This window comes from Lagopus leucura, unplaced genomic scaffold, assembly GCF_019238085.1.
Source record: "Lagopus leucura isolate 7727_CA_CO unplaced genomic scaffold, USGS_WTPT01 Super-Scaffold_100022, whole genome shotgun sequence".
NCBI lineage: Eukaryota > Metazoa > Chordata > Aves > Galliformes > Phasianidae > Lagopus > Lagopus leucura.
The window spans coordinates 9,576,048-9,597,353 of NW_024962275.1; the positions used below are offsets into that span (position 1 = coordinate 9,576,048).

Genomic DNA, 21,306 nt, shown 5'->3' on the forward strand with positions numbered 1-21,306 from the left:
AAAAGAAAAAGAAAAAGAAAAAGAAAAAGAAAAAGAAAAAGAAAAAGGAAGAGAAAGAGCAAAAGCAAAAGCAAGCAAGCAAGAAAGCAAGAAAGCAAGCAAGAAAGAAATCCCCCAAACTTGTGAGCAGACAGCTCCCATAACAGTCTCTATTCTGAAAAAGGAATCAGACTAAAGACCTCCCCTATTAACAAAGAGTGGGGAACAATGGAAACTGTCAAAAAATAGCCCTCACGTCAGAAACAAGAATGCCCCTTTACACATCCAAAAAAGCACACAGCTGAGCCTGGGAGGCTGTCAGGCACAGCTTCTGGCTTACGTGTCTCCCAGGCAGTTCTTTGCAGAAACTGCCAGAAGATCCAGATGATACTGAATTCCAGTAACCAAAGATGGGGATGGAAGAAGAGAGGAAATTTTTGGCAGGACTGAGCCAAAATAATGAATTCCTGTCCATTCCGTCTCTGCACCAAGGACCCAGACACCAAAACTTTGTGGGACATGACAACAGTATGTGTGTGCATCTTCCCTTGGTCTTACTTTATAAAGCAATTACAGAAGAAATTCAAGAGAAAACTGAATTATAGATAAAACGTGAATGAGCTGTGTAATACAGTAACAAAAATGGATCTTCTGAATTTGTGGGAAGTTACTGAGCAATTCTTGTAAACATTTTCAACCTGGGATACAAATAAACACTGATATCTAGCTGTGCACCCACGAAACCTCCGAGATCCGACCACCTGCGTGGCATGCAGTGTGGCACTGAGTTCAACGCTTTTGCTCTGCTTGTGACTCAGCATTCTCCTCCCATAGCAAATGGAAAAGAAATGATGCCAAATGCCAAAAAGGACAGGTAAACGTCGAGAGGAGCAGAAAACTCACCAGCAGGCCGATCACTTGAGTTGCCCTCTTGACTCATCCTCCCACAGTTGGCACTGAATTAGGATGCTGAGGTTAATGGCCTACAGCTCGGAGTTGGTGGGCCAAGCTCTTGCTTCTGAAAAAGAGGAAGGCAGTGTTATGATCGAACTGCAGGAACTGAACCCTGCGTGGCAAAGGAAATATCGTGTGTATGGTGCACAGCCTTTCTGTGTAACCAAGGTAGTGGACAAACTATGTGAGTTCATGACTTCTCACAGAAATCACAGTACATTGCCTGGAGATCAAAGAAGTGAGCAGGGAATTGGTAAAGTCAACTAAAAAGTCACCAAACACCGGCATGTGAAACCTCATGAAAGTCACTGCATACAGTTAAAACTACATCTGGTTCCTGGAATAGCACAAGATTAGATTTCAGTTTTCAATTGCACCAACAGGAGTCTTTATCACTGTTTACTTGATTGAGACAGCCAAAAAACAGACCTAACTAACCTCCAAAGTGGACAGTGAACATGAAAGCATGCTCTTGCCACAAACAGCTCCTTCTCTTTGTTTGCTTGCCCTTCTACTCATCACATCTTGATTGTGGTAGAGTTGGGAACAGAACCCATGTCTCCCAAATCCCAATCCAGTGCCTTAACCACAACATCCTTCCTGCTGAATCACACTGCAGAATTGTTTATCAGGAAGGAAATTCCCCCTTGAGAGTACTCACTCTGAGTGTGCTGGTGGAACACAAGTGCTTAGAAAAATACACATGTAGCAGGAATAACAACAAGTGATTTAAGTCACTGTACAACAGGCTAAAGGTACATCAGCATTTCAGCTTTTGTTTGCAGCAGTATGAAGAAGGCACCATCTAGCAGGACATTACACAGAGCAAGCAGTGCATCCAGATGTGCTCAGGGTAACAGCCCTCTGGTCTTCAAAAGATGATACGTAACTTCAGAAACATCCATCCCACGTTGAGCACTAGGCACACGTCACTCTGAGGGGGGAGATCCAAAGGTTTATACTCTTACCAGGCACTGCGAAGGTCACTTTTTGTAGCATTACACACTAAGCTGCTAAGTGCAAGCAGCTGTAGAGTGTGATCTTAGGGTCAGAATTAACCTCAGCATCTTGTAACAGCAAAGGGCCTTCACTTTCTTTAAGGTTTTCAGCCAAAATTAAATGTACAGTGGAAGGAGATAGCAGAAGTGGAGCAAATATTTAACCTAATAATAGGTATAATAATATAATAATATGATAATATGACCTAATAATAGGTATAATAATATGATAATATAATAATAATAATTTCAACCTAAGCATAGCTTTCCCCATCAGCCTCCCAGAAAACAAAAGGATTGTATTCGTCTGCAGTGTGTCGCAGTACACAACCCTCTGATACAGCAAGTTCACGCTCCAGGATTCTGAAGAATTTGGCTCTGTTCAGCAGTTGGGCAAAGAAGAAGCATTTCCCTACCTGCAAGCCTGGCTTCTCCTGAGAGAGCGCCTACAGTAACCGACATGAAGGTGCCTGGGCAGATTCCCGGAGCTCTGACAAGACTTCTGTAACACTCCCTTTTAAATGTCACTGTATAGGATTCCAGAAGGACTGTCTTTTGGGGGGCAGGGAACCCAAATGAAGCCACGGTGTTGTGTGGTCACGTTCATAGATCTAGAGCAGCTTTTAAACAGCACACAACATGCCTGGCCGGCTGCCCCAAGAACAGGCCCACACCAGATGCTCTCATGCTCTGGTGCACAGGGCTGCCATGGGCTGCAGGACAGCTATGGGCCAGGTCTACCCCACAGACACAGCCTGAGTGCCAAAGGTGCTCTGCTGGAGCACCAGCCACACTGCAAGGAAGATCCTTTTCCCTAAAGGAGCCCGGCCCGAGGGCAGCCATCCCGCCACATAGCCACATACCCTACAAGCTTCTGTTCCCCACAGCCTTCTGCTGCATTTGCTCGTTAAACTCCAGGACTGCAGTGATCCCCACACCACACCAGAAGCACCTCTCAAACCAACTGCAGGGGGTACTGGTGCAGCTCTGGAGACACACCGCCCCTCTGTGGGCGCTTCAGCTGGGATCCATCCATCACATGCAGCTCACACGACCTGGGCCCTTCCACTGACCAGTGGAGATGGGGCATCCCCAGGAGCTCCCCTGGACACTGCTGACCATAAAGAAATGCCTATGGAAAACCAGTATCTCCGCTGACCATCCACAGAGTCTGGACTAGTCTAACTGAATGTCTAACCAATTGATTTCCCTCCATACCATTAATTCTCCCCAGAGCTGAATATATGCATGTGCTGGCCCATACACAGCACATACAGAAACACACCAGATATTGCCAGGCAAAGCACCAGCATGAAACAAACAAATGTAACTCTTCTGAAATTTGATGTTTTCAATCTACTGCCTACTCTTTTTTAAAGGTTACTTTAATTGCCTGTGCTTTTTGTATTAATATACCTACATGGAGGTCAATAGTGCCAGAATCTTTTTGATGCTGTGATAAGAGGCAATGGGCATAAAGTGAAATAGAGCAAATTCTGTTTAAATATCAAAATTACTCATCCCAGCTCAACTTTGGCCTAAGTCAGCAGTGACCTGAGGGAGGGCATAGCTTTATGTCTTCCATCTCACAGTGCATTCCCATCAGTTTCCAGTGGGGAATAACACCATATTAGTAGGTAATGGCTGTGATGGATGTCTTCTGCTTGGTTCAGTGCATTCCTCATACAGCAACAGAACAGTTGAAGAAAAACGCTCCTGCAAATTGCTGCCAAACTGCTCCACCAGAGACACTGTCAGAGTCACTGAATGGCTTTGGTTGGAAGGGACCTCAAAGATCACCCACTTCCCACCCCCTCCCACAGGCAGGGTTGCCCACACCAGCTCAGTTTGGCCCTGGCCTATCCAACCCAGCCTTGAGTGCCTCCAGGGATGGGCACCCACAGCTCTGGATACGTGCCGGGGCCTCACTGCTCTCTGCAGAAAGCATTTCCCCCTCACATCTAACCTAAATCTCCCCTCTGCTTGTTTAAAGCCATTCGCCCTAGTCCTGTCACCAGGTATAAAGTTGGCGTCCCTCCTGCTTGTAAGCTCCCCTCAGATGCTGGAAGGCCACAGGTCTCCCTGCAGCCCTCTCCTCTCCAGGCTGAATGCCCCCAGCTCCTCGCCTGTCTTCACAGGAAAAGCGCTGCAGCCCTCTGAGCATTTTCCTGGCTCTTTCTCTCTCTGTTTTATGTTAAGCCCTTGGTTTGGAGACTAGTGCCAGGCAGGAGTGTTTTAGCTCACCCATAACACGTGCGTTGAACAACACGTGCGCTGTGAAGCAGAGCACCTAGCAAATGTCCCGTGGCCGTGATGGCGCAGGTGGGGAGGCACAGCCAGCACTGCTCACGGCTCTGCTTCCTCACACTACAAAACACCACACCAGGAGCTGCAGACTGCTCAGACAGGGCCAGCCGTTGCTGCAGAACGGGAGCAGGGCGCTGGGCCCAGCACCAGCAGGGATGAGCAGCAGCCTCCCTCGCAGCGTGCCATCCCACCCCGCTGCACCCAGCTCCTCAGGGCCCGAGCAGCATGCTCACAAACCTCTCCCCCCAGAAAGCAGCCTCACCAAAGCAAGCAGGAGGTTTCAATTCCGCTCAGCTATGGAAAACAATGTGAAAGTGTGAAGTGAGAGTAACTGAAAGTGTCAGAAACAAAGAGGACAGCGACCAGGAAGTGATGTTTATTTGTATTCTCCATGCTGGAATTGCTAAGCCTACCTCGCATTCTTGCAACCTGGCTTTTATTGCTTTATTGTTACGGAATGTACAAGCACACACAGCCAAAGAGACCAGCATCAAGGATTCCTTTCTCAAAAGCAAATGAATCAGAAGTGCGGGTAAGGCTTGCCCCAGAAGCCCTACTGAAAGCCTTATCCAAAGTCCACGAGTGTCTCTTAACCGACTTTTACAGACTTTGGATCCTGGACTAAATCCATTTCAGCAGTCCTGGAGCCAGATTTGGGTTTCCAGCTTCTATCAGTCACAAAATCAATCTCTTCCCAGGACTGAGCTCCAGACTGGGAACACACAGCACCCAAATCTCTGTTGCATTCCTGGATTATGTCACCTCAGACTTCAGTCTGTCACACTTTGTCACTGCCTACTGCTGAGTGTGTTCACAAGCAATCCCAGCAGACTGTGATTTCAAAGTGGAAAAAAGTTTCATCCATCCACCTTTGTAGCTCACACTGAAACGCAGTTTCATCTGTCTTTATAATAAATTGTTTATCACATCAGTCTTTTAACTAATGAGAAACTTCACTTCTCTGTGCTAAGGATATGGGGTGGTGGGAAGCTAACTGCCTCCTGTTGTGCCTTTGGAGTGCCCCTGGGTCCCAATGAGATCTCTCTCTGCTTCACGTAAATGGAATTCTTTCAAAATGCTCATTGGCTTTGGAACAGTTAAGGAAATTATTTTACACCATTATTATCATAATAAGATTCACTGGAACAGCTGATGGCTTGAAACAGAAATGAGTAGAGTCATGACATTCTAGAGTACCTCCTCTGCCTCATTAGGAGGAATTAGAAAGCAGCTGACAAAATATCAACAGATATCCAACACTGCTATGGATTGCCACGGCTTTCAACTTCAGCATGGTGAAACTGCCACTTCATTTTGTACACGCTGTACTCCTGACAGTAGAGCTCACCTTCCCTTATTCAAACAGCAGCCTCACCTCTTCCCTTCCTGCATGGGAAGCAGTTTACCACCAGTGTCTGACTGAAGGTAATGCAGTGACTACACTACATCTGCAAGGCCTCTGGTAAGGTCCAACACTGCATCCTTATCTCTAAACTGGAGAGCTACGGATGTGAATGGTGGACTATTTGGTGGATAAGAAATTGGTTGGATGGTCAGAACCAGAGGGCTGTAGTCAGCAGCTCTATGTCCAGGTAGAGGCCAGCGACGAGCAGTGACCCCTGGGGGTCCATCCTGGGATCCGTGCTCCTCAATGAGGCTCAACAAGGCCAAGTGCGAGGTGCTGCATTGGGTTGGGGCAATGCCAGCTATGAGTACAGATGGAAGAACTTAAGAGCAACCATGCAGAGAAGGACGTGGGGGTCCTGGTGGGCACAGAGCTGCACACGAGCAGCAGTGTGCGCCCGCAGCCCAGGAGGCCAGCAGCACCCTGGGCTGCACCAACAGAGGGCTGGCAGCGGGCAGGGAGGGGATTGTCCCCCTCTGCTCTGCCCTCGTGAGGCCCCATCTGCAGTACTGCGTCCAGGCCTGGGGCCCCTGGCGCAGGAAAGACGTGGGGCTGCTGGAGCGGGTCCAGAGGAGGCCACGAGGACACTCAGAGGGCTGCAGCACCTCTGCTGCAAAGACAGGCTGAGGAGCTGGGGGTGCTCAGCCTGGAGGAGAGCAGGCTGCGGGGAGACCGCACTGCAGCCTTCCAGTTCTTAGGGGGAGCTTATGAACAGCAGGGAGAATGACTTCTTACACTGCGTGATAGTGGCAGGACGGGGGAGAATGATTTTAAACCAAAAGAAGGGAAATTTAGGTTAGATGTTAAAGGGAAATTCTTTACCCAAAGGGCAGTGAGGCCACAGCACTGTGCCCAGAGCTGTGCTGCCCCATCCCTGGAGGTGCCCAAGGCCACGGATGGGCCCTGGGCATCCTGAGCTGAGGGGCAGCCAGCCCATGGCAGGGATGGGACTGGGAGCTGGGAGAGCCCTTCTAACCTAAGCCAGTCTGTGATTCTGAGATTACATCCAGGAGATACTGGGGCTGGGCAGAGATAAACCTAACAGAACTTCCTGCAATGAGATGAAGCCTCCTTTTCAAAGGAAAGGAATAAATATTAAAAAAAAAAATAAAAAAAAAAATCACAGCTGAAACTTGAATCCCTGAAAGCACAGAAGACCTTTAAATGTGATGCTTCAGTGCCTTCTGCCTCCAAACTCTCCCACTTGAGGTACACGGTGCACAGTGACTCCCAAGGCACGTGTGAGTCAGAGGAAGGAGCTCAGGCACACACTCACCCACACAGGGCTTCTGTTGCTGCCTGTCCCACGCAGATCAGTGCCCAGGCATTTGCCTATCAGAGCATTTGGTGAGAATACTGCTTGTCCTTTCTTCCCGTAAATCTGAACACTCATGACTATGGATAACAAAGTAAATACATGATTCTTAAGAATTCCTGCAGCCTCCAGAATTTCCTGGGGGACAGTTAGCTACCTGGCTTCCTAGAAGCTAATTGCACCAAGAGGAAGAAGCCTGCTCACAGCCTGCCCTGCCACTGTATGCCAGCTTGGAGCATCAGAAGGGCTCCAGCCTGACATCCTTCATCACCTGCAAACCTCCACTCCCACCAAGAGGCTCCCACAGGCCAACAGCACACACAAAGCACAAACCTCTGTAAGTTCATGTGCAGCACTACGGCTGCTGGTCTCTGCCCTTTCTTATTTCCCTCCATCTCTTCAAAGTACTTATGAAGCCTTCCTGCTCCATCAGCAGCTCCACAGAGCAATTTCCCCCTGCCCATCTCGCTGCCCTTACGCATCTCGCTGCAAACAAGAGGCCCAACCCGAGGCACTGCTGAAACCCAGGGCAGGGCTGCGGGTCCCTCCCCGGTGCCCAGGGCTCATTCCGCAGCACGGTGCCACGAAGGATGCTGGCTCTGGCCAGCGAGGTGCTGCAGCGCACACCCACGGCTCCCTTCAGAGGCCGCAGCAGCGCAGCCCTGTTTGCTGGACTCGGGCACCCTCTGCTGACAAACCACCGCCGAGCCGCTCAGCCCAGCAGCAAGCCCACAAGTTGCAGGCTGGAAGGGCCGCATGGTGCTGATGTAACCCTCAGCTCCTTTCTAGAAGGGCATCGTGAGACTTAAAATGCCTTATCTCCTATTTGTTTATTCAAATATTTCTGCAGGATAATACTGATCACAGGTGTACCTCCTTCATCTTGGTTTGCTGATTTGCTCTGGTAAGTGAGCCCACAGCATAACAAAAGCCACCCTACTCTTGTATCTTTGTTTCCTAAAACCTTCTGTATTTCTCATCCTCTCCACCTACCACTGCCCTCCAGCACCTTGTGTGCAAACCCTTCCTCTCCCTTCATCCCAAAAAGGCACATATCAGGAAGGCAGCCTAAATCCAACACCAGTTTGGAAGATGACAAGGGCAAAACCCAAAGCGCATGGGTCAAACTCTGGCATCAGTGAACGGTGCAGACCCAGTTCCATACTTCTGCAGGAGCAGAGGAGGTGGAAGCAGGAGCTGGGCCTGGCAGGGCTCTGTGCCACCCTGCAGCAGGGGAGGGAAGATGTGGTCACACACACCTCTGCCACACACCCAGCACCGACCCCACAACATGTCCTGCACACAGGTCTCATGCAGGTGAGACCTGCAGTAACCTTTGAGTAACCTGCCAAGTGATGCAGGTACACCAAGATGTATGAGTGGGACTTGCAGCACCCAAACTCTCTGGCAGTGGAATGAAAGGTTAGCTTAGCTAGGCTGTTGGCTTGATGCACCCTGACCACTTCAGGATTCCAGCTGAACAATGAACAGAGAATATTCTGTGTAAAGGCAGCAGTGAAATAGAAACCCAACCTTCTGAGAGGTGTTAACACGAGAGGATGATTTTCAGCCTCAGTCTTATCTGCATTTTTCTGCTGCTTGCTTTTTCTGTATTCACATGAAGAAAAGGCCCAAAGAATGAGCTCTGCTTGCCAGTTTGCTTATGCTGGTAAAGCAGAGGAAAGCTTTCCAGGCTTTCCATTTGTGCTGGTATTTTCTAAATGCTCTTTCAAGAACCTGAAGGTGGTACCAGACCAAGGCTCTCCCAGCACAGCACTGTGCTTCCTAGTGAACCTTTAAAACTTACACAAACTTTGGAAATACACAATGCGGAATTTTTAACCAGAATCAAAATTTAAATAAAAATTTCAAAGAAAATAGAAAAGCAGGTGAAGGTGGCACACAATTTACCAATTTCATTCCAAGTTGCTGACCACAATTGAAAATAACTGCAACAGACACAATGTGGAAAAGAAGCCTTGCAAAGCTATAGGACCCAGCAATGGTGGTGGCTGCAATGGAACATGTAGCTCCTTCTTACTAGAAGACACAGTGTAAACGTGCTGTAAATGTTGACAGTTCAGTAAGCTGAGTGCTCCCTCCCATTCCTTCCCCCCACTTTAATCTTAGTGCACTGTTTTACTTTCAATCGTAGAAGAAACTCATGCTAACAGCATAACCAGAATAGCTTTGCAGACTTCACTGCTTACCAAAACAGAGCTGGAGCAGTTTCGTTTTGACTTCTTCAGGCTCTCTGCTTCCCAGCAGTTTGATTTCAAGTTTAGGCGCCATGATTAAGCAACGAAGCCAGCACTGTTAACATCTGTCCAGCAATGTGTGGCAGAGAGCATGTGAATGCTTTCTCCTGGATTGCAGAGGAAGCTTCACTACTCTGCACAAACCTATTTGTTATCTTTTTGAACACATGAGCCATCCTCCAGAGTCCAACACTTCCAAAAGGCTCTGACTGAGGGGCTCTGGGAGCGTGGCCATGACAGCTGAGGTTGCCACTCGTGCCAGCTGCTAGCCCACCTTCCCCTGCCAACAGTCTGCCCGGGAGCACAGCTGGCCCAAACCTGCGCAGCACACGGCTCTGCTTTCCATTTTGGCACATTAACGTGAGCAGTGGGTGAAAGTATTTCTGTGAAACTGCTGTGCTCTGAGCTAGAGGAACCGAGATACAAGGACACATTCCTTCTGCAGCACTAATAAACAGTGGGGGACAGTCATGTCCTAAATTGTTGCAGCTGTCTGGCCAGCAGACGTGAGTCAGAACTCTAACATGGATCATCAATGCAGGCAGGAGCATGATCTGAACTTTTACCTTGTGCTGAATGCTTCACTTCAGGGTTGCTCCCTAGGGATCACCAGGAGAGGGACTTCAGCCCTATCTGCACTGCAGAGCTTTGGAAGCACAAACGAGTTGGTAAACTTGCAGTAGAAATCATCGCTTTCTGACTCACAGATGCTCAAGCAAACTTCCAGACAAAACGGATGCAATTTTAAGAATCGTGTCCTTTAGGGCAGGAGGGAGGGAGGAAGGTTTGTTTTTGACAAAACAGAGTTGAAGCTTTCCTGCTCCTGGGGGCTTTGCCCTAACAGCTGTAGCTATAGACACAACACTGAACACATAAGCTTTTACTGGATGAATGAGTAATCTCACCAATCCAGTAAATTTTCTCCATCTTGATCTGCTTCCTTTGCTAATCTCCCTTTCTGTTCACTCAGAGGAGCTTAAACTATGCCATGCTGATTTATATTTGATAATATTCACTCCAGACCAGGTCTAAACACTACAATAATCCAAGGATTTCCTCTCAAATTGACATTCCTCTGTTATTGCTGTCATGAGCAAATCCCTCAGATCCCAACCGTCTGCAGCTTTGCATCTTCCGTCCCAGACCAGAGTTACAGCAGTGCTCTGCAGCTCACACAGGATTCAGGCTATACTCAAATTGCTGGCACCACCTTCATTTTCTGCAGGCACTGTCACAGTATGCCTCTTACAAACTGCCAGAATTCAGGAGGAATTCCACAAGCTATTGGCATTTTAATTTCTAGGTTATCTTGTCAGGCTTGACCCAGATTTTCTTCAGGTTTTTCTCACTTGAGATCTGATATGCCTTGTCAACAACATGAAGCCTGTTGTTCTAATAAGTTTTACCTCTTATTTATGTTTGGCTTTGATGTGAGCATCTCTATGTATAGGTCCCCTGATCCCCTTCAGGGAACATCTTCATTAAAGGCCAGAAATGCAAGAAACAGGGCCTGCCATTTCGCTATTACTTCATGAATCCGTTACCTTATAAAAGCCTGAATTGCTTTAAGAGCAATCTCAGTTTCAGAGAGACCTGACATCCTGAGAAAGAGGGCAGCAAGGAGGCAGAACATCAGATGGCACTGGTGGCCTTGTTTGAGCACTGAGAAGACCACTGTCTCACACAGCTCAGCTATAACATCCAAGGGACTAAAAGCCCCACGGGGACTCACTCTTATCCTCACTCTTATCCTTAGTGCAAGGCTCCTTGCTGTTTCTGTCCGAGCAAGTTTTGGTTTTGCTGTCATTTCCGAATGACATCAAGGTCAATCAAGATTGCTTCTCTAGGTCAACCAAGTCTCTGTCAAGCTCCCAGAACTGGAAGCCAATGACTTCACCTCGCTTACCCTGCACAGCTCCTCACCTTCCACTCACAGCAAGATACACTATCTTCCCATGGTGCAAGGCTCATGTGAAAGCCTGGAAAGCCAAATAAAATCTGATCACGTTTTTTACAATATACAATGTGGCACACAGTGCGTGCCAAATTTTGGTCCCTTCCCAAGCCGTTTCAGTGCTATCCATACCATGTGTGATAGTAAGCTGATGTGAGAGTTCTTTCTCACCTTTTGTCTCCTGAAAAAGCTTAGAGAAGGTCTTCAGTAAGTAGGCTTTCAATGCAGTGTTTATGCCATGACTTGGATTAATGAAGTCACAGTTGGTGGTGGAAACATCTTTCACATGGGAGACAGGTTTGCAATCGTGTTCAGGGGTGTTGGTACTGTTCAGAACAAGGAAGATTTTGAAGCTGAAACTTTGCTTTCCTCACAGCATTCCTTCCTGCACCACATAATAACAAACCCTACCTCAACCACCTGGGGTGGGAGCCAGGGCTCTGCACTGGAAGATGAGTCTGCAGTGACTCTCTCACTGCCCTTTGCTTACCTGCTATGGGAGCCAGCCAGGGCTTTCCTTTCCATCCTCCTCACCACCACTCAGCAAATGGATCTCACAATTTCAGGAGAAACAGAGTACTCAAAGGCTCAGATTAGTTCCCAGAAGTGGTGTGCACAGGGCTGCACATGGTTGCTGAGACTGGCTGCTCAGACCAAGAGATGCCAGTGTGATAGGAAAACCTCCACCACTGCCTACAGAACTTGAGCAAAATGTTGTATTAGCCAGCTTTGGGATTGTTAGATATCCATAAACAATATTATTAACCTGAAAGGCATGTGTTTTTCTCAGTATGATTTATTAGCTGTAGTTACAGTTGCAATAATGATGGTCTAATTTTTCACCAAGTACTTCAGCTTATGCATAGTTTTAACCACCTTTTGAAAGACCTTCAAGTAATGACGAATCAACTCATAAAACAATAAGAAAGTTGAACCAACATATTATTCTCCCTTAAGCATGGGCAGGAATATCTGATTTATGTCTGCCAAATGATTTGGCGTCTGAACAACTGGCAGCAAACTCAAAGTTAAATAGCAAAGCTGTGGGCAACCGCTGAAAAGATCAGGATTCTTTCCCTTTTCATTTCTACACGAAATGTCTGCTCAGGGGTGATACAATCTAATTCACTTGTTCACAGGGCAGCAAGTTAGCTACTTCAAGCAAGCGTGACTACACTGCTTTGCCACAAGGCCATGAAGTGTCTCTTGTGAAGCTTTACATATGCACAAGTACACACTTGATCAAAGTAACCACCGCAGAGATCCCACCCTGCACAGCTCTCCTGCAAAGCTCTCCAGTCTGCAAGTCTGCTTGTGCAGATGCCTTCTACAAACTGCAGGGACTGAAAAGCAAACAAAAAGGGAACCCTGATTTCTCCTCTGGTTTCACTAATTCAGCTGGCAGGCACTGCGGAGGCGATGCTTAGGTGGTTGGTAAAAGGAACACGATGCTACATGCTCTTCCCCAAATCCCCAGAACTGCTGTGTGCTTCGGCTGAAGAGAGAGCAGCACCTCTAGCTCCTTCCTAACCCCAGAGAGGCACCTGGCTGAATGGGAATGGCACTGCGCATCGCTCAAGGGATGTATGACAACAAGAGTGGTGGGTGCTTTGGCCAGCATTTGCCACACGTTGCTGTGCCACATCTGCTTGCCTTTAAATTGTTCACATTGCGTCCCTTTCTTACATGCTTTTAAAACTTTCTTAAAAGTTTTTATGGACGGTCCCAAACACCACTCTTCCTTCACCGATCCTCCCTAGTGGCCTTCCACACTGGGAAGCTGGGTTGTGATGCTATTGAACTATTTTTGTTGACTGCTCCAAAAGAGGAAGGGGAGCTGTCAAGCATGCATTAGCTCAGAGAAAAACTGCTCTCGCTCTCCACCTCAGTGGAAGATGCCTCAGACTCCCTGCAGGTAAATGCAGCCCAGCTGCTTAAAGCTGTGCATAACTGCAGGCTGTTCCAGGCCCTCTTCAGGGAATTAATCAGACTAGTGATGGAATTAAGGTGCAGGAAAGTTGTTATTTAAACTACTTATTGGAGAGGAAATTTCTCACAGCCTGACGGTGTTTACAGACAGCAATATTTGGTTAATAAAGAAGCAGCTCCATGACAGAGAGGAGCAGCGCAACAAAAGGCAGAAGCAGAGGGACTGCCTGTGTTGTAATGCTTCAAAACACATCTGTGTGAATCAAAGTGGGATTTTCCTGCCACAGCGAGGATGAGATGCTGCAACCGAGGAAACCTCTGCCTTTGTTATCAAACAGGGCTAGGTGGACACAGTGCGTTTTTGGAAGGTCTGCAGTGATCACACAAATGCTTCTCCCTGTGCCTCTCACCTGCTACAGAAACTTCTGGGACACAAGCAGGAAATCAGAGGAGACATGCTGAAATGGAAAACTGCAAACTCCTAACAGTTATTAATCACTTCAAATGCTGAAGCAGTACCATTTGTCCAAGCTGTGGTTGGTAAGGTTGGCACAGCTCTCAAACCGAAGGGAAACTGGATAGTGATGATCAAGCAGAAAGCACAAAGCAGCCACCAGTGCTGGTGAGATGCTCAGGCTGGGCTTTCTCCAGAGGTCCTTCCCCCACCTCTGTCACCCAAGAGCTGATGGAAGACAAAGGCACGCACAGCTGGGTCAGCAGCAGTGGCCTGAGCTAGGGGTGCTACAGGAGGAGGGCAGCTGCTCATCAATGGCAACATGGCACTGCTTGCTACCTGCTGGGAGGAATAACATCTTTTAAGAGAACTGTGCATCTTCCTGCAGAGCTCTAACAGAAAAGTAGCAAGCGAGGCACTGGCTCTGGGTTGCAAAAGTTCTGTAAGTGCTCTGCTGTGTGTGCTGCTGTGCTCAGCATCAAGCACTGAAAGGTCCCTGGAAGCATGGCAGTGCTTGCCTCCAGAAAGGCTCTTCTAAGGATCAGGCTGCATTCACATCCACACATATTAATTACGCCTCAGAAAGGCTCTAAGAGTTCATGCACTGAGGGCTGGGGCACACTCGCAGCCCAGCCATTTTGAGACAGGAGCACTGAGAAAACAACCATGGTGTGAGACTGCAGCCTGTCTGACCTATGCTTCCATCCGCGTCTGCAGCTTTGTTGTGGCTTTGCCCCTCCGCAACACGGACACATTGTCACTCCCAGCCCAGAGGAGGAAGGACGCTGACACTCAGCACAGCCTCCCCAGTTGTCACCCTGAGCAGACAAAGGGGAGCAGTAACTGCACACATAGCAATCAGTAACTGCACACACAGTGATCAGTAACTGCACACACAGTGGCGGTTTGTCCAAGTGCAGCACGGTCAGTGCTGATGCACAATCCCTGGTGGACTTGGAAGGCTGGATACCAACCATCTCTGGCCATGACCTGACGACTCAAGCTAACAGATCAAAAGTATTTGCTCTGTTGTTTCTGTATTTCAAATTAGATTTTATGGTCAAGTTCAGGAGCATGGCAGAGATGGTGTAACACTGCACTTACGACCACAGTAACATTTACTCTAGGTGCCACTGACTCACACCCTCTTTCCTATGCAAAATAAATGGTCATCTGTTTACACAGATTACCATTGTGCAGCAGTTCAGAGTCTGTGGGAGGGAATCTAAACTGGTGATGCCTGCAACAAATTGAAAATAAGGACAAAGTATACACGGAAAAGCTGGAAAGATAAGAGGCGTGAGGATACCAGAACACATGATACATTAAAAACACGCCTTCCGAGTACAACTCTCCTCGCTCTGAATGGTCAGAACTAGTTTACCAGCAGCTGAATTATAATTTGTTTCTCAGATAACAGAAACTCAATTTAATATGCTCACAGTAAGCAGCTCTGAGATTTGTAACAGAGCTGCTGGAGACCCCCAGAGGTCCCCCAGGAGGAAAGGCACTGAGTGAGCTCAAAGGACATGCCTGCTGTACTAAACAGGCAGATGCCTTCAGAGCGCTGCGTGCTCAGTCATCTCTTTATCAAACCCTTAACTAATTAAACAATCCTCTCGTCAAAGAGGATGGTCGCTGTCTGTGCGACCGATGCCCTGCAAACACAATGGGATAATCTGCCTTTCTCCTCTTTTTCTCCCTCGGCTGCCTGGGAAGCTCCGCTCATCTGTCACCCTGCCCCGCTCACAGCGCTGCACACAGCATCCGAAGCCACGCCGCACACAGGGACGCCTCACACGCAGTCACAGCCAATCTGACAAGTCCCTGGGCCTCTGAAGGGCCGAGCAAACAATTAGCAGGGAGGCAGAAGCCATTCCTGGATAGAATTGACAATTACAACTGTATCGATCTACAATCTGCGAAAGATGCTAAACTGAAAGCATTTCCAGCAGCCCCTTTTGACTTCAGCACCAAGGCAGAAAGAGCTTGCAAACGATGCAGCTTTTATCAGATGGCATCGGACCTCTCGTACATCTGCGCAGTGACGGCCGCAGCGCTGCTGGCTGTCCGTTACAGACCTGAAGCTGTGCTTCTGGGGATAAGCAGCGGCGATGGCAGGGACAGCCTGTCCAGCGTCACCCTGCGCGCACACGTGGATCGTGAGCAAGAGGCCAAATGTTTTGTCATGCGGAACGAGGACAGCCTTGGTCTCATTGGCAGCACCCCAGAGGTGTGCCAGCACCTCCCTCTCATGGCACACCTGGCGCCTCCTCCTGCAAACTCCTGCAAAAGGCCCCAACACCTCCAGCATCCCCACAGACCGTCATGACAAAAGCTACAGGTATTGCTGAACCATCCTTGGCAGCCACACAGGGCCATGGCACACAGCCCTGGGACATTGGTGCTCATGGCACTGCAGCCCGTGGTCCGTGCTAGCCATGGGCCCACCTGGTGCCAGGGTGCCACCGTGAGACAAGGAAATGGATATTTTTGTAGGAGAGCTGAGGAGTAGAAGGGAACAGTGTGGTGGTATGGAAAAGCTAAATTCTACCCAGACATGAAAACCTTTCAGTGCCCATCAAAGGAAAGCTCAAAGTCCTTTGCAGACCACTCATTTTTAGCATCATTGATAACCTACTACCAAACCCTCTGCTAGCAAAGGAACACAAGAGGAATGATGCTCTTCCTGTCCCGAGCAGCCTGGCTCTGGGGCAGCCTGGATGGGAGAAATCTGCTCTGCAGAATGCAGCAGTAACGCAGGCAGTGCCCCGGTGACTTCTGTGCAGCAGAGCAAAGTCCAGGAGAGCAGCACAGCAGAAGGGCTGCTTCTCTTTGCGCTCATCTAGATCAGAACAGGAAAAAAAAAGTGAAATTGCTCTATTTTTATTTCTAATCTAAGACCAAGGGAGATATTACAGACCCACGCTCAGTTCCTCATCTCAATCCAAGTTAAACTCAGCAAGTGTAAAGGAGACATCCCAAATGAAGTATATAAAACAAAAGCCAAAATGATGTTATCCTAGTAAAATTGCAAACATTTATGTATCTGTAACAAACAACCAAAGCTCTATGTCTCTTTTTTTTTTTTCCCTTCCCTTTTTTGTCTTTTTCTTTTCTCCTTCCCTCACGTTCCCTCATCATCTCATTGCTGCAGCCAAGTTTTAAACCATACCCATGGCAATAGTGGCCAAGAGGCCACATGGCATCGCAGGGAATGTGGCAGGGAAAGGCTCGGAATGCTTCTCAGTGCAGCCTGTGCTGCTCCCACAAACACCAGGCATTTTACCCTGGTGAGCACTCCGCTTTCTTTTCCTCTGCTTTCCAAGTAGCAGAGCGTTCAGATTTCCACACACATATTGTGGAAAGAATGAAGCCCTTCTGGAAAAAAAAAATAAAAACAAAACAACAAAATACCAATTTCCTTCTCTAAGTGCAAAGATTTATGTACCCATGCAAATCTTTTTTAAAAAAGGAGAGTGCTTCTGCAAGCTGCACCACAGCAATCACACAATTGTAGAAACAAGTACCTGTTTTTCCTGACCTACATTTTCGGGCTGGCAGGAAATCAAAGCACATGTCAAATTACAACAGATTTTGAACAGACTTGCATGCGCCCTCCAATCTCAGCTATTAAATCTGTTCGGGCCCCATGAGTTTGTTTCTGTAAGACAGTGCCTCTGTTAGAAATTGCACATCTCAGCGTTACGCAGTGCAAAGCAATAGTCTTTGTTCTAATGCTGAAAAGAAGAATTGGTTTCCCATACAATTCTGTTCAGCTAGAGACATTTTCCTCCCCTTGAACTGCCGTATGCTATCTGCTCTATTTATAATAAAAGCTGCATGCTTAAGCAGCCACAACCACAAACACAAAACCAGCCTAGCTTTGTCCTGAAGGCCTCAGGAATGAAAACCCTCCCCAGTTCACTGCAGCCTGCGTGGGTCCTGTGTGTGCATAAAGGAGCAGCCAACAAAAGGTATTTTCTCAGCTGGATCCAGCTGACAAGCAGAACACAGCACAGCATCGGTGCAAGGGGAGCATTTCCTGACAGCCCCGAGCCCCCCTGGCCAGGGAAAGGGATCTTCTGATCCCCAGAAACAGAGGGATGGGAAGGAGCAGAGCATCACGTCAGCTTCGGGGAGAAATCTCATCTATCACTGCAGATCTTCTCCACACTGCTGGAGATACTGCACAGAATGAAGCACATTCCCCATCTTTGCTTCCCCCAGTTTTGTTTGAGCCCTAAGCCATGAACCATTCCGCCCTGCTTTTGCCACTGTCTGGTTTACCATAAGTTTGCACAAGCCGTGTGTGAAGGGAATGCATTGTAAGTTTCCTTTCTTTTCGTGCCCACTTTCAGATCTCTGCAGTTTCACAATGTCCATATTTCTCTAAAATTAAAATTGCCGCATTGCAAAACACATCCGAGAGCAGAAGTTTCAATTAAGCTCTCTTTTTAAAAATGTTTTTCACAATCACAGCAGAAGTTCTTGAAAAATGCATCTTCTTTGGGCCAAGTGAAGCGTGCTCAAATACCCTGTGAGCGCAGCCCCTGAGAACGCTCTGCTGAGCACATTTCCCATCCCTTCAAATCCATGCAAATCAGAAGCCACTTTCAAACAGGTATGCTCACAGGAGGATTTTCCTGCTGCTATCTATACTAACCACACAAGGCTGAAAAGCTCCCCATGCCCTGCTGAATTCCAGCCTCTGACCGACATAAGGCATAAGGAGCCAGACGGCCATTAGCAGGAGCCTGCACAGCCCTCTGCTTTGGGAACTGCTGCTTTTGCTTACCTTTTTTTGATTTATAGCTCATAACTGCAAAACTAATTAGAGTCTAATGAAAAGTGGGACATTATTCACTTGTTTTCCCCTCAGGAGGTTCAGCGTGTTTTCAACAGGAGTGTTACTGATTAAAACAAGAGGTGACGGTTTTAAGAAGCTGGAACACAAACCTGTTCCCAAATGTGCATGTTCTGAAATGATACACTGGTTTCTGTAGCTTCCAACTTCAAAAGTCTTCATCGCCATTAGGAAACTTTTTTTTTTTTTTTTCCTAATATATATTCATCTATTTTACTTGACACTGCTACACACACATCTAACCCGTATATCTGGTAATTGCACTGAGATCTTGGGCCAACCCTTTGGTGATTTCACTTCTTTCCTGCTCCAAACAAATCACTGAAATACACTGCATGGATGTAAAACATAAGACTGTAGCTCGGTTTAAAGGCTGACAGGTTCTTAGAATTGACAAACTAAATGCAAACTCAGGTGCACAGAACATATAAATACCCATCTGTGTAGCTCTTCTCATAGAACAAGCTGCAAATCCAACCCAGTATGTTAGACAAATTTAAGAATGCACCCAGTAGATATTGGCATTAGACTGACTGCTCAGTCAGACTTAACAAGTTCTAACCTCCAGTGTATTCCACACAATCTGTGTGCAACAGGAGCGTTCAAATCGCCTTCCTTCACATTTAGAAAGCTCAGAGAGCACAGGACTGTGTAGCAAGATGTAGGAAGGCTCTGAAACTCAATCCCTCAATACAACATGGTCACTGAGAGAAGAAACATTAAACCAGAGCTCTTAAATTGGCACTTAGATTAGGAAATTAGCCCTACAAACATAAAGCATCTGAGCCGTCCGTTTGTTTCGGATAACGCAGTAGGGCTGCCAATTGCAAAAGCCAGGGACTCCAATTTGGCAGCGCTTGCTTTCCAACATTACTTCAAAACCCTGACTCCATCACACGGGAATTTAACTCCTCAAGACACAAAACAGAAATACACCAGCTACAAATTACACGAGGACAGTTTTCATACTCCATTCATTGAAAGGCGTTCAGTTACTGCCTCGTGGCTACATTGCACAATCCAAACATTGAAGACGTGGATTGCACAGGGCAGCTTCTCTGCACAGCGTGCATTTGCCCAGTTCCTCACCTCCAAGCTCTCCCTCCTTTCCCTGTACGCTGAAGGAGAGGGTACTGACAGTGCCTTTTTCCTGCCAGCATTTCCCCCCCAGCCAAAGAATCACCTGGTGCTTTTAGGGGAACGTAGGATCCAGTCTCCCAAATACAAAATACTCTTTTGGATAAACAATTCAGTAAGTGATCCTGCAGCATTCAACTGCAGAGGATCGTCCACAAAAAGCACAAGAAAGATAAGTCGTTCCACCCAACTGGAAAAACTTCCTCACAGTCACACCCTCCTCACATGAAAGCAGGAATCCTTCTAAACTCACACTGAACAGCCCTAGTGGAAGGTCACAAACAATAACAATGGATAATTAAAACAACAACTGGCCTTAGTAAGACGAAAGTTAAAAGTAAATTCTCATCTTTTTCTTTTTCTTTTTTTTCCCAAGCTGCCCAAGCCTCAGTTTTGAACATGTTTTGGACAGAAGAGAATTTGAAATTAAAAGATTACAACAATCTGCTATTCATCCAAGAGGTCCTCCCCCCTTCCAGTCCTGTGGGATTCACTACAGAGCACAGGGATCTCCTGGAAAACAGAATGCAACAGACATGCTGTAAAGGTATTCGGGAATCATCCATGTTCTCATCCTGCGAAGTGATTAACCACCCCAAATCCAACAGTACGTAAAAATACCAATAAGAAGTCAGTTTTTGCAGCAGCTAGTGGAGTTTTTGCAACAATTGTAGGAGCCTTAAAATCAACACCCAATTGCATTTTCACTGTTAGAAGTACATTATTCTCTCATTTTGATCTGTTAGATGTACAGTTTTTTAAATTCTGCATAGCAACCTCAGCATGCCGTGAGCCCAACACCCTGCACTGTGCTGGCACGAGGGGATGAAGGTAATTTAGAACCTATCAAAGTATATCTGCTGCCAAAGATTCTGAAAACAGACAGTTCTCCTCAAAGCCTGCCTCTGTTCATTCTTTTGTTCTTACATTTAATTTTAAGCAGTAGAGAAGCACAGCATAAATGCAGTATAACAAAACCCAAGTTAGCTGTGGTACAGTAGTTAACAACGCTACGCTAACTCCAATTCTAGTGGGAATATCAAAAGTAGAAGAATTCCAAGGAGCTTTCAGCCCATGAGACAACCAGCATCTCCTACCTCAGAGACCAGCGCTGGATTCTCCGGGGAGAGCTGAACCCCCACAGAACAGAGGGTGATGAACAAAAGCAGACAGAAGTACTGAGGTTGGAAGCCATGAGGTGAGGAGCAAAGTGTACCAGGCAGTGCTATCTTTATTTTTCAGGTGGTGAACTGAAATGTAGGAAACAAAACAGCATCATGGTGAGGAACACACCGTGAGATCTCAGGAACTTGTGCGCTCAAGCTAAATGCTTTAAAAGGTAAAAAAAATATATATATATAGACTAAGTGGTACCATTTTACCTACGTTACTCTAGGTTTCATAGAATCATAGAATTATAGAATGGCTTGGGTTGGGTTGGAAGGAACCTCAAGGATCATGAAGCTCCAACGCCCTGCCACACACAGGGCCACCAACCTCCACATTTCATAGCAGCCCAGGCTGCCCAGGCCCCCATCCAACCTGGCCTTGAACACCTCCAGGGATGGATGGGGCATCACAGCCTCTCTGGGCAGCCATTCCAGCTACAGGTTTGTCATTAAGTCTCATTTTATTAAACTACCCAACCAGTACTGTAGAAAAAAATATGAGATTTTAGACAGAAAGCAACATTTTGTGTCACCTCTCTCAGATGACCATATCCTGCAGGTTATAAACTACAGACCTGGC

At 47.2% G+C, this 21,306-nt stretch overlaps 1 protein-coding gene across 8 annotated transcripts in view; it reads right to left on the bottom strand.

The window, feature by feature from the left end:
• EXD3 (exonuclease 3'-5' domain containing 3) overlaps window positions 1-21,306 on the bottom strand; it is a 236,037-nt gene that overhangs the window by 177,728 nt on the left and 37,003 nt on the right. For 6 of the 8 annotated variants that reach the window (XM_042878808.1, XM_042878811.1, XM_042878809.1 and 3 more), the window contains exon 3: window positions 883-997. In XM_042878808.1, the coding sequence (XP_042734742.1) occupies window positions 883-919 (37 nt within the window). In that variant the 5' untranslated portion in view covers window positions 920-997. Of the gene's footprint in view, window positions 1-882; window positions 998-20,654; window positions 20,933-21,306 lie in introns of those variants that run through there. The other 2 variants (XM_042878807.1, XM_042878806.1) reach the window with 2 other exon arrangements.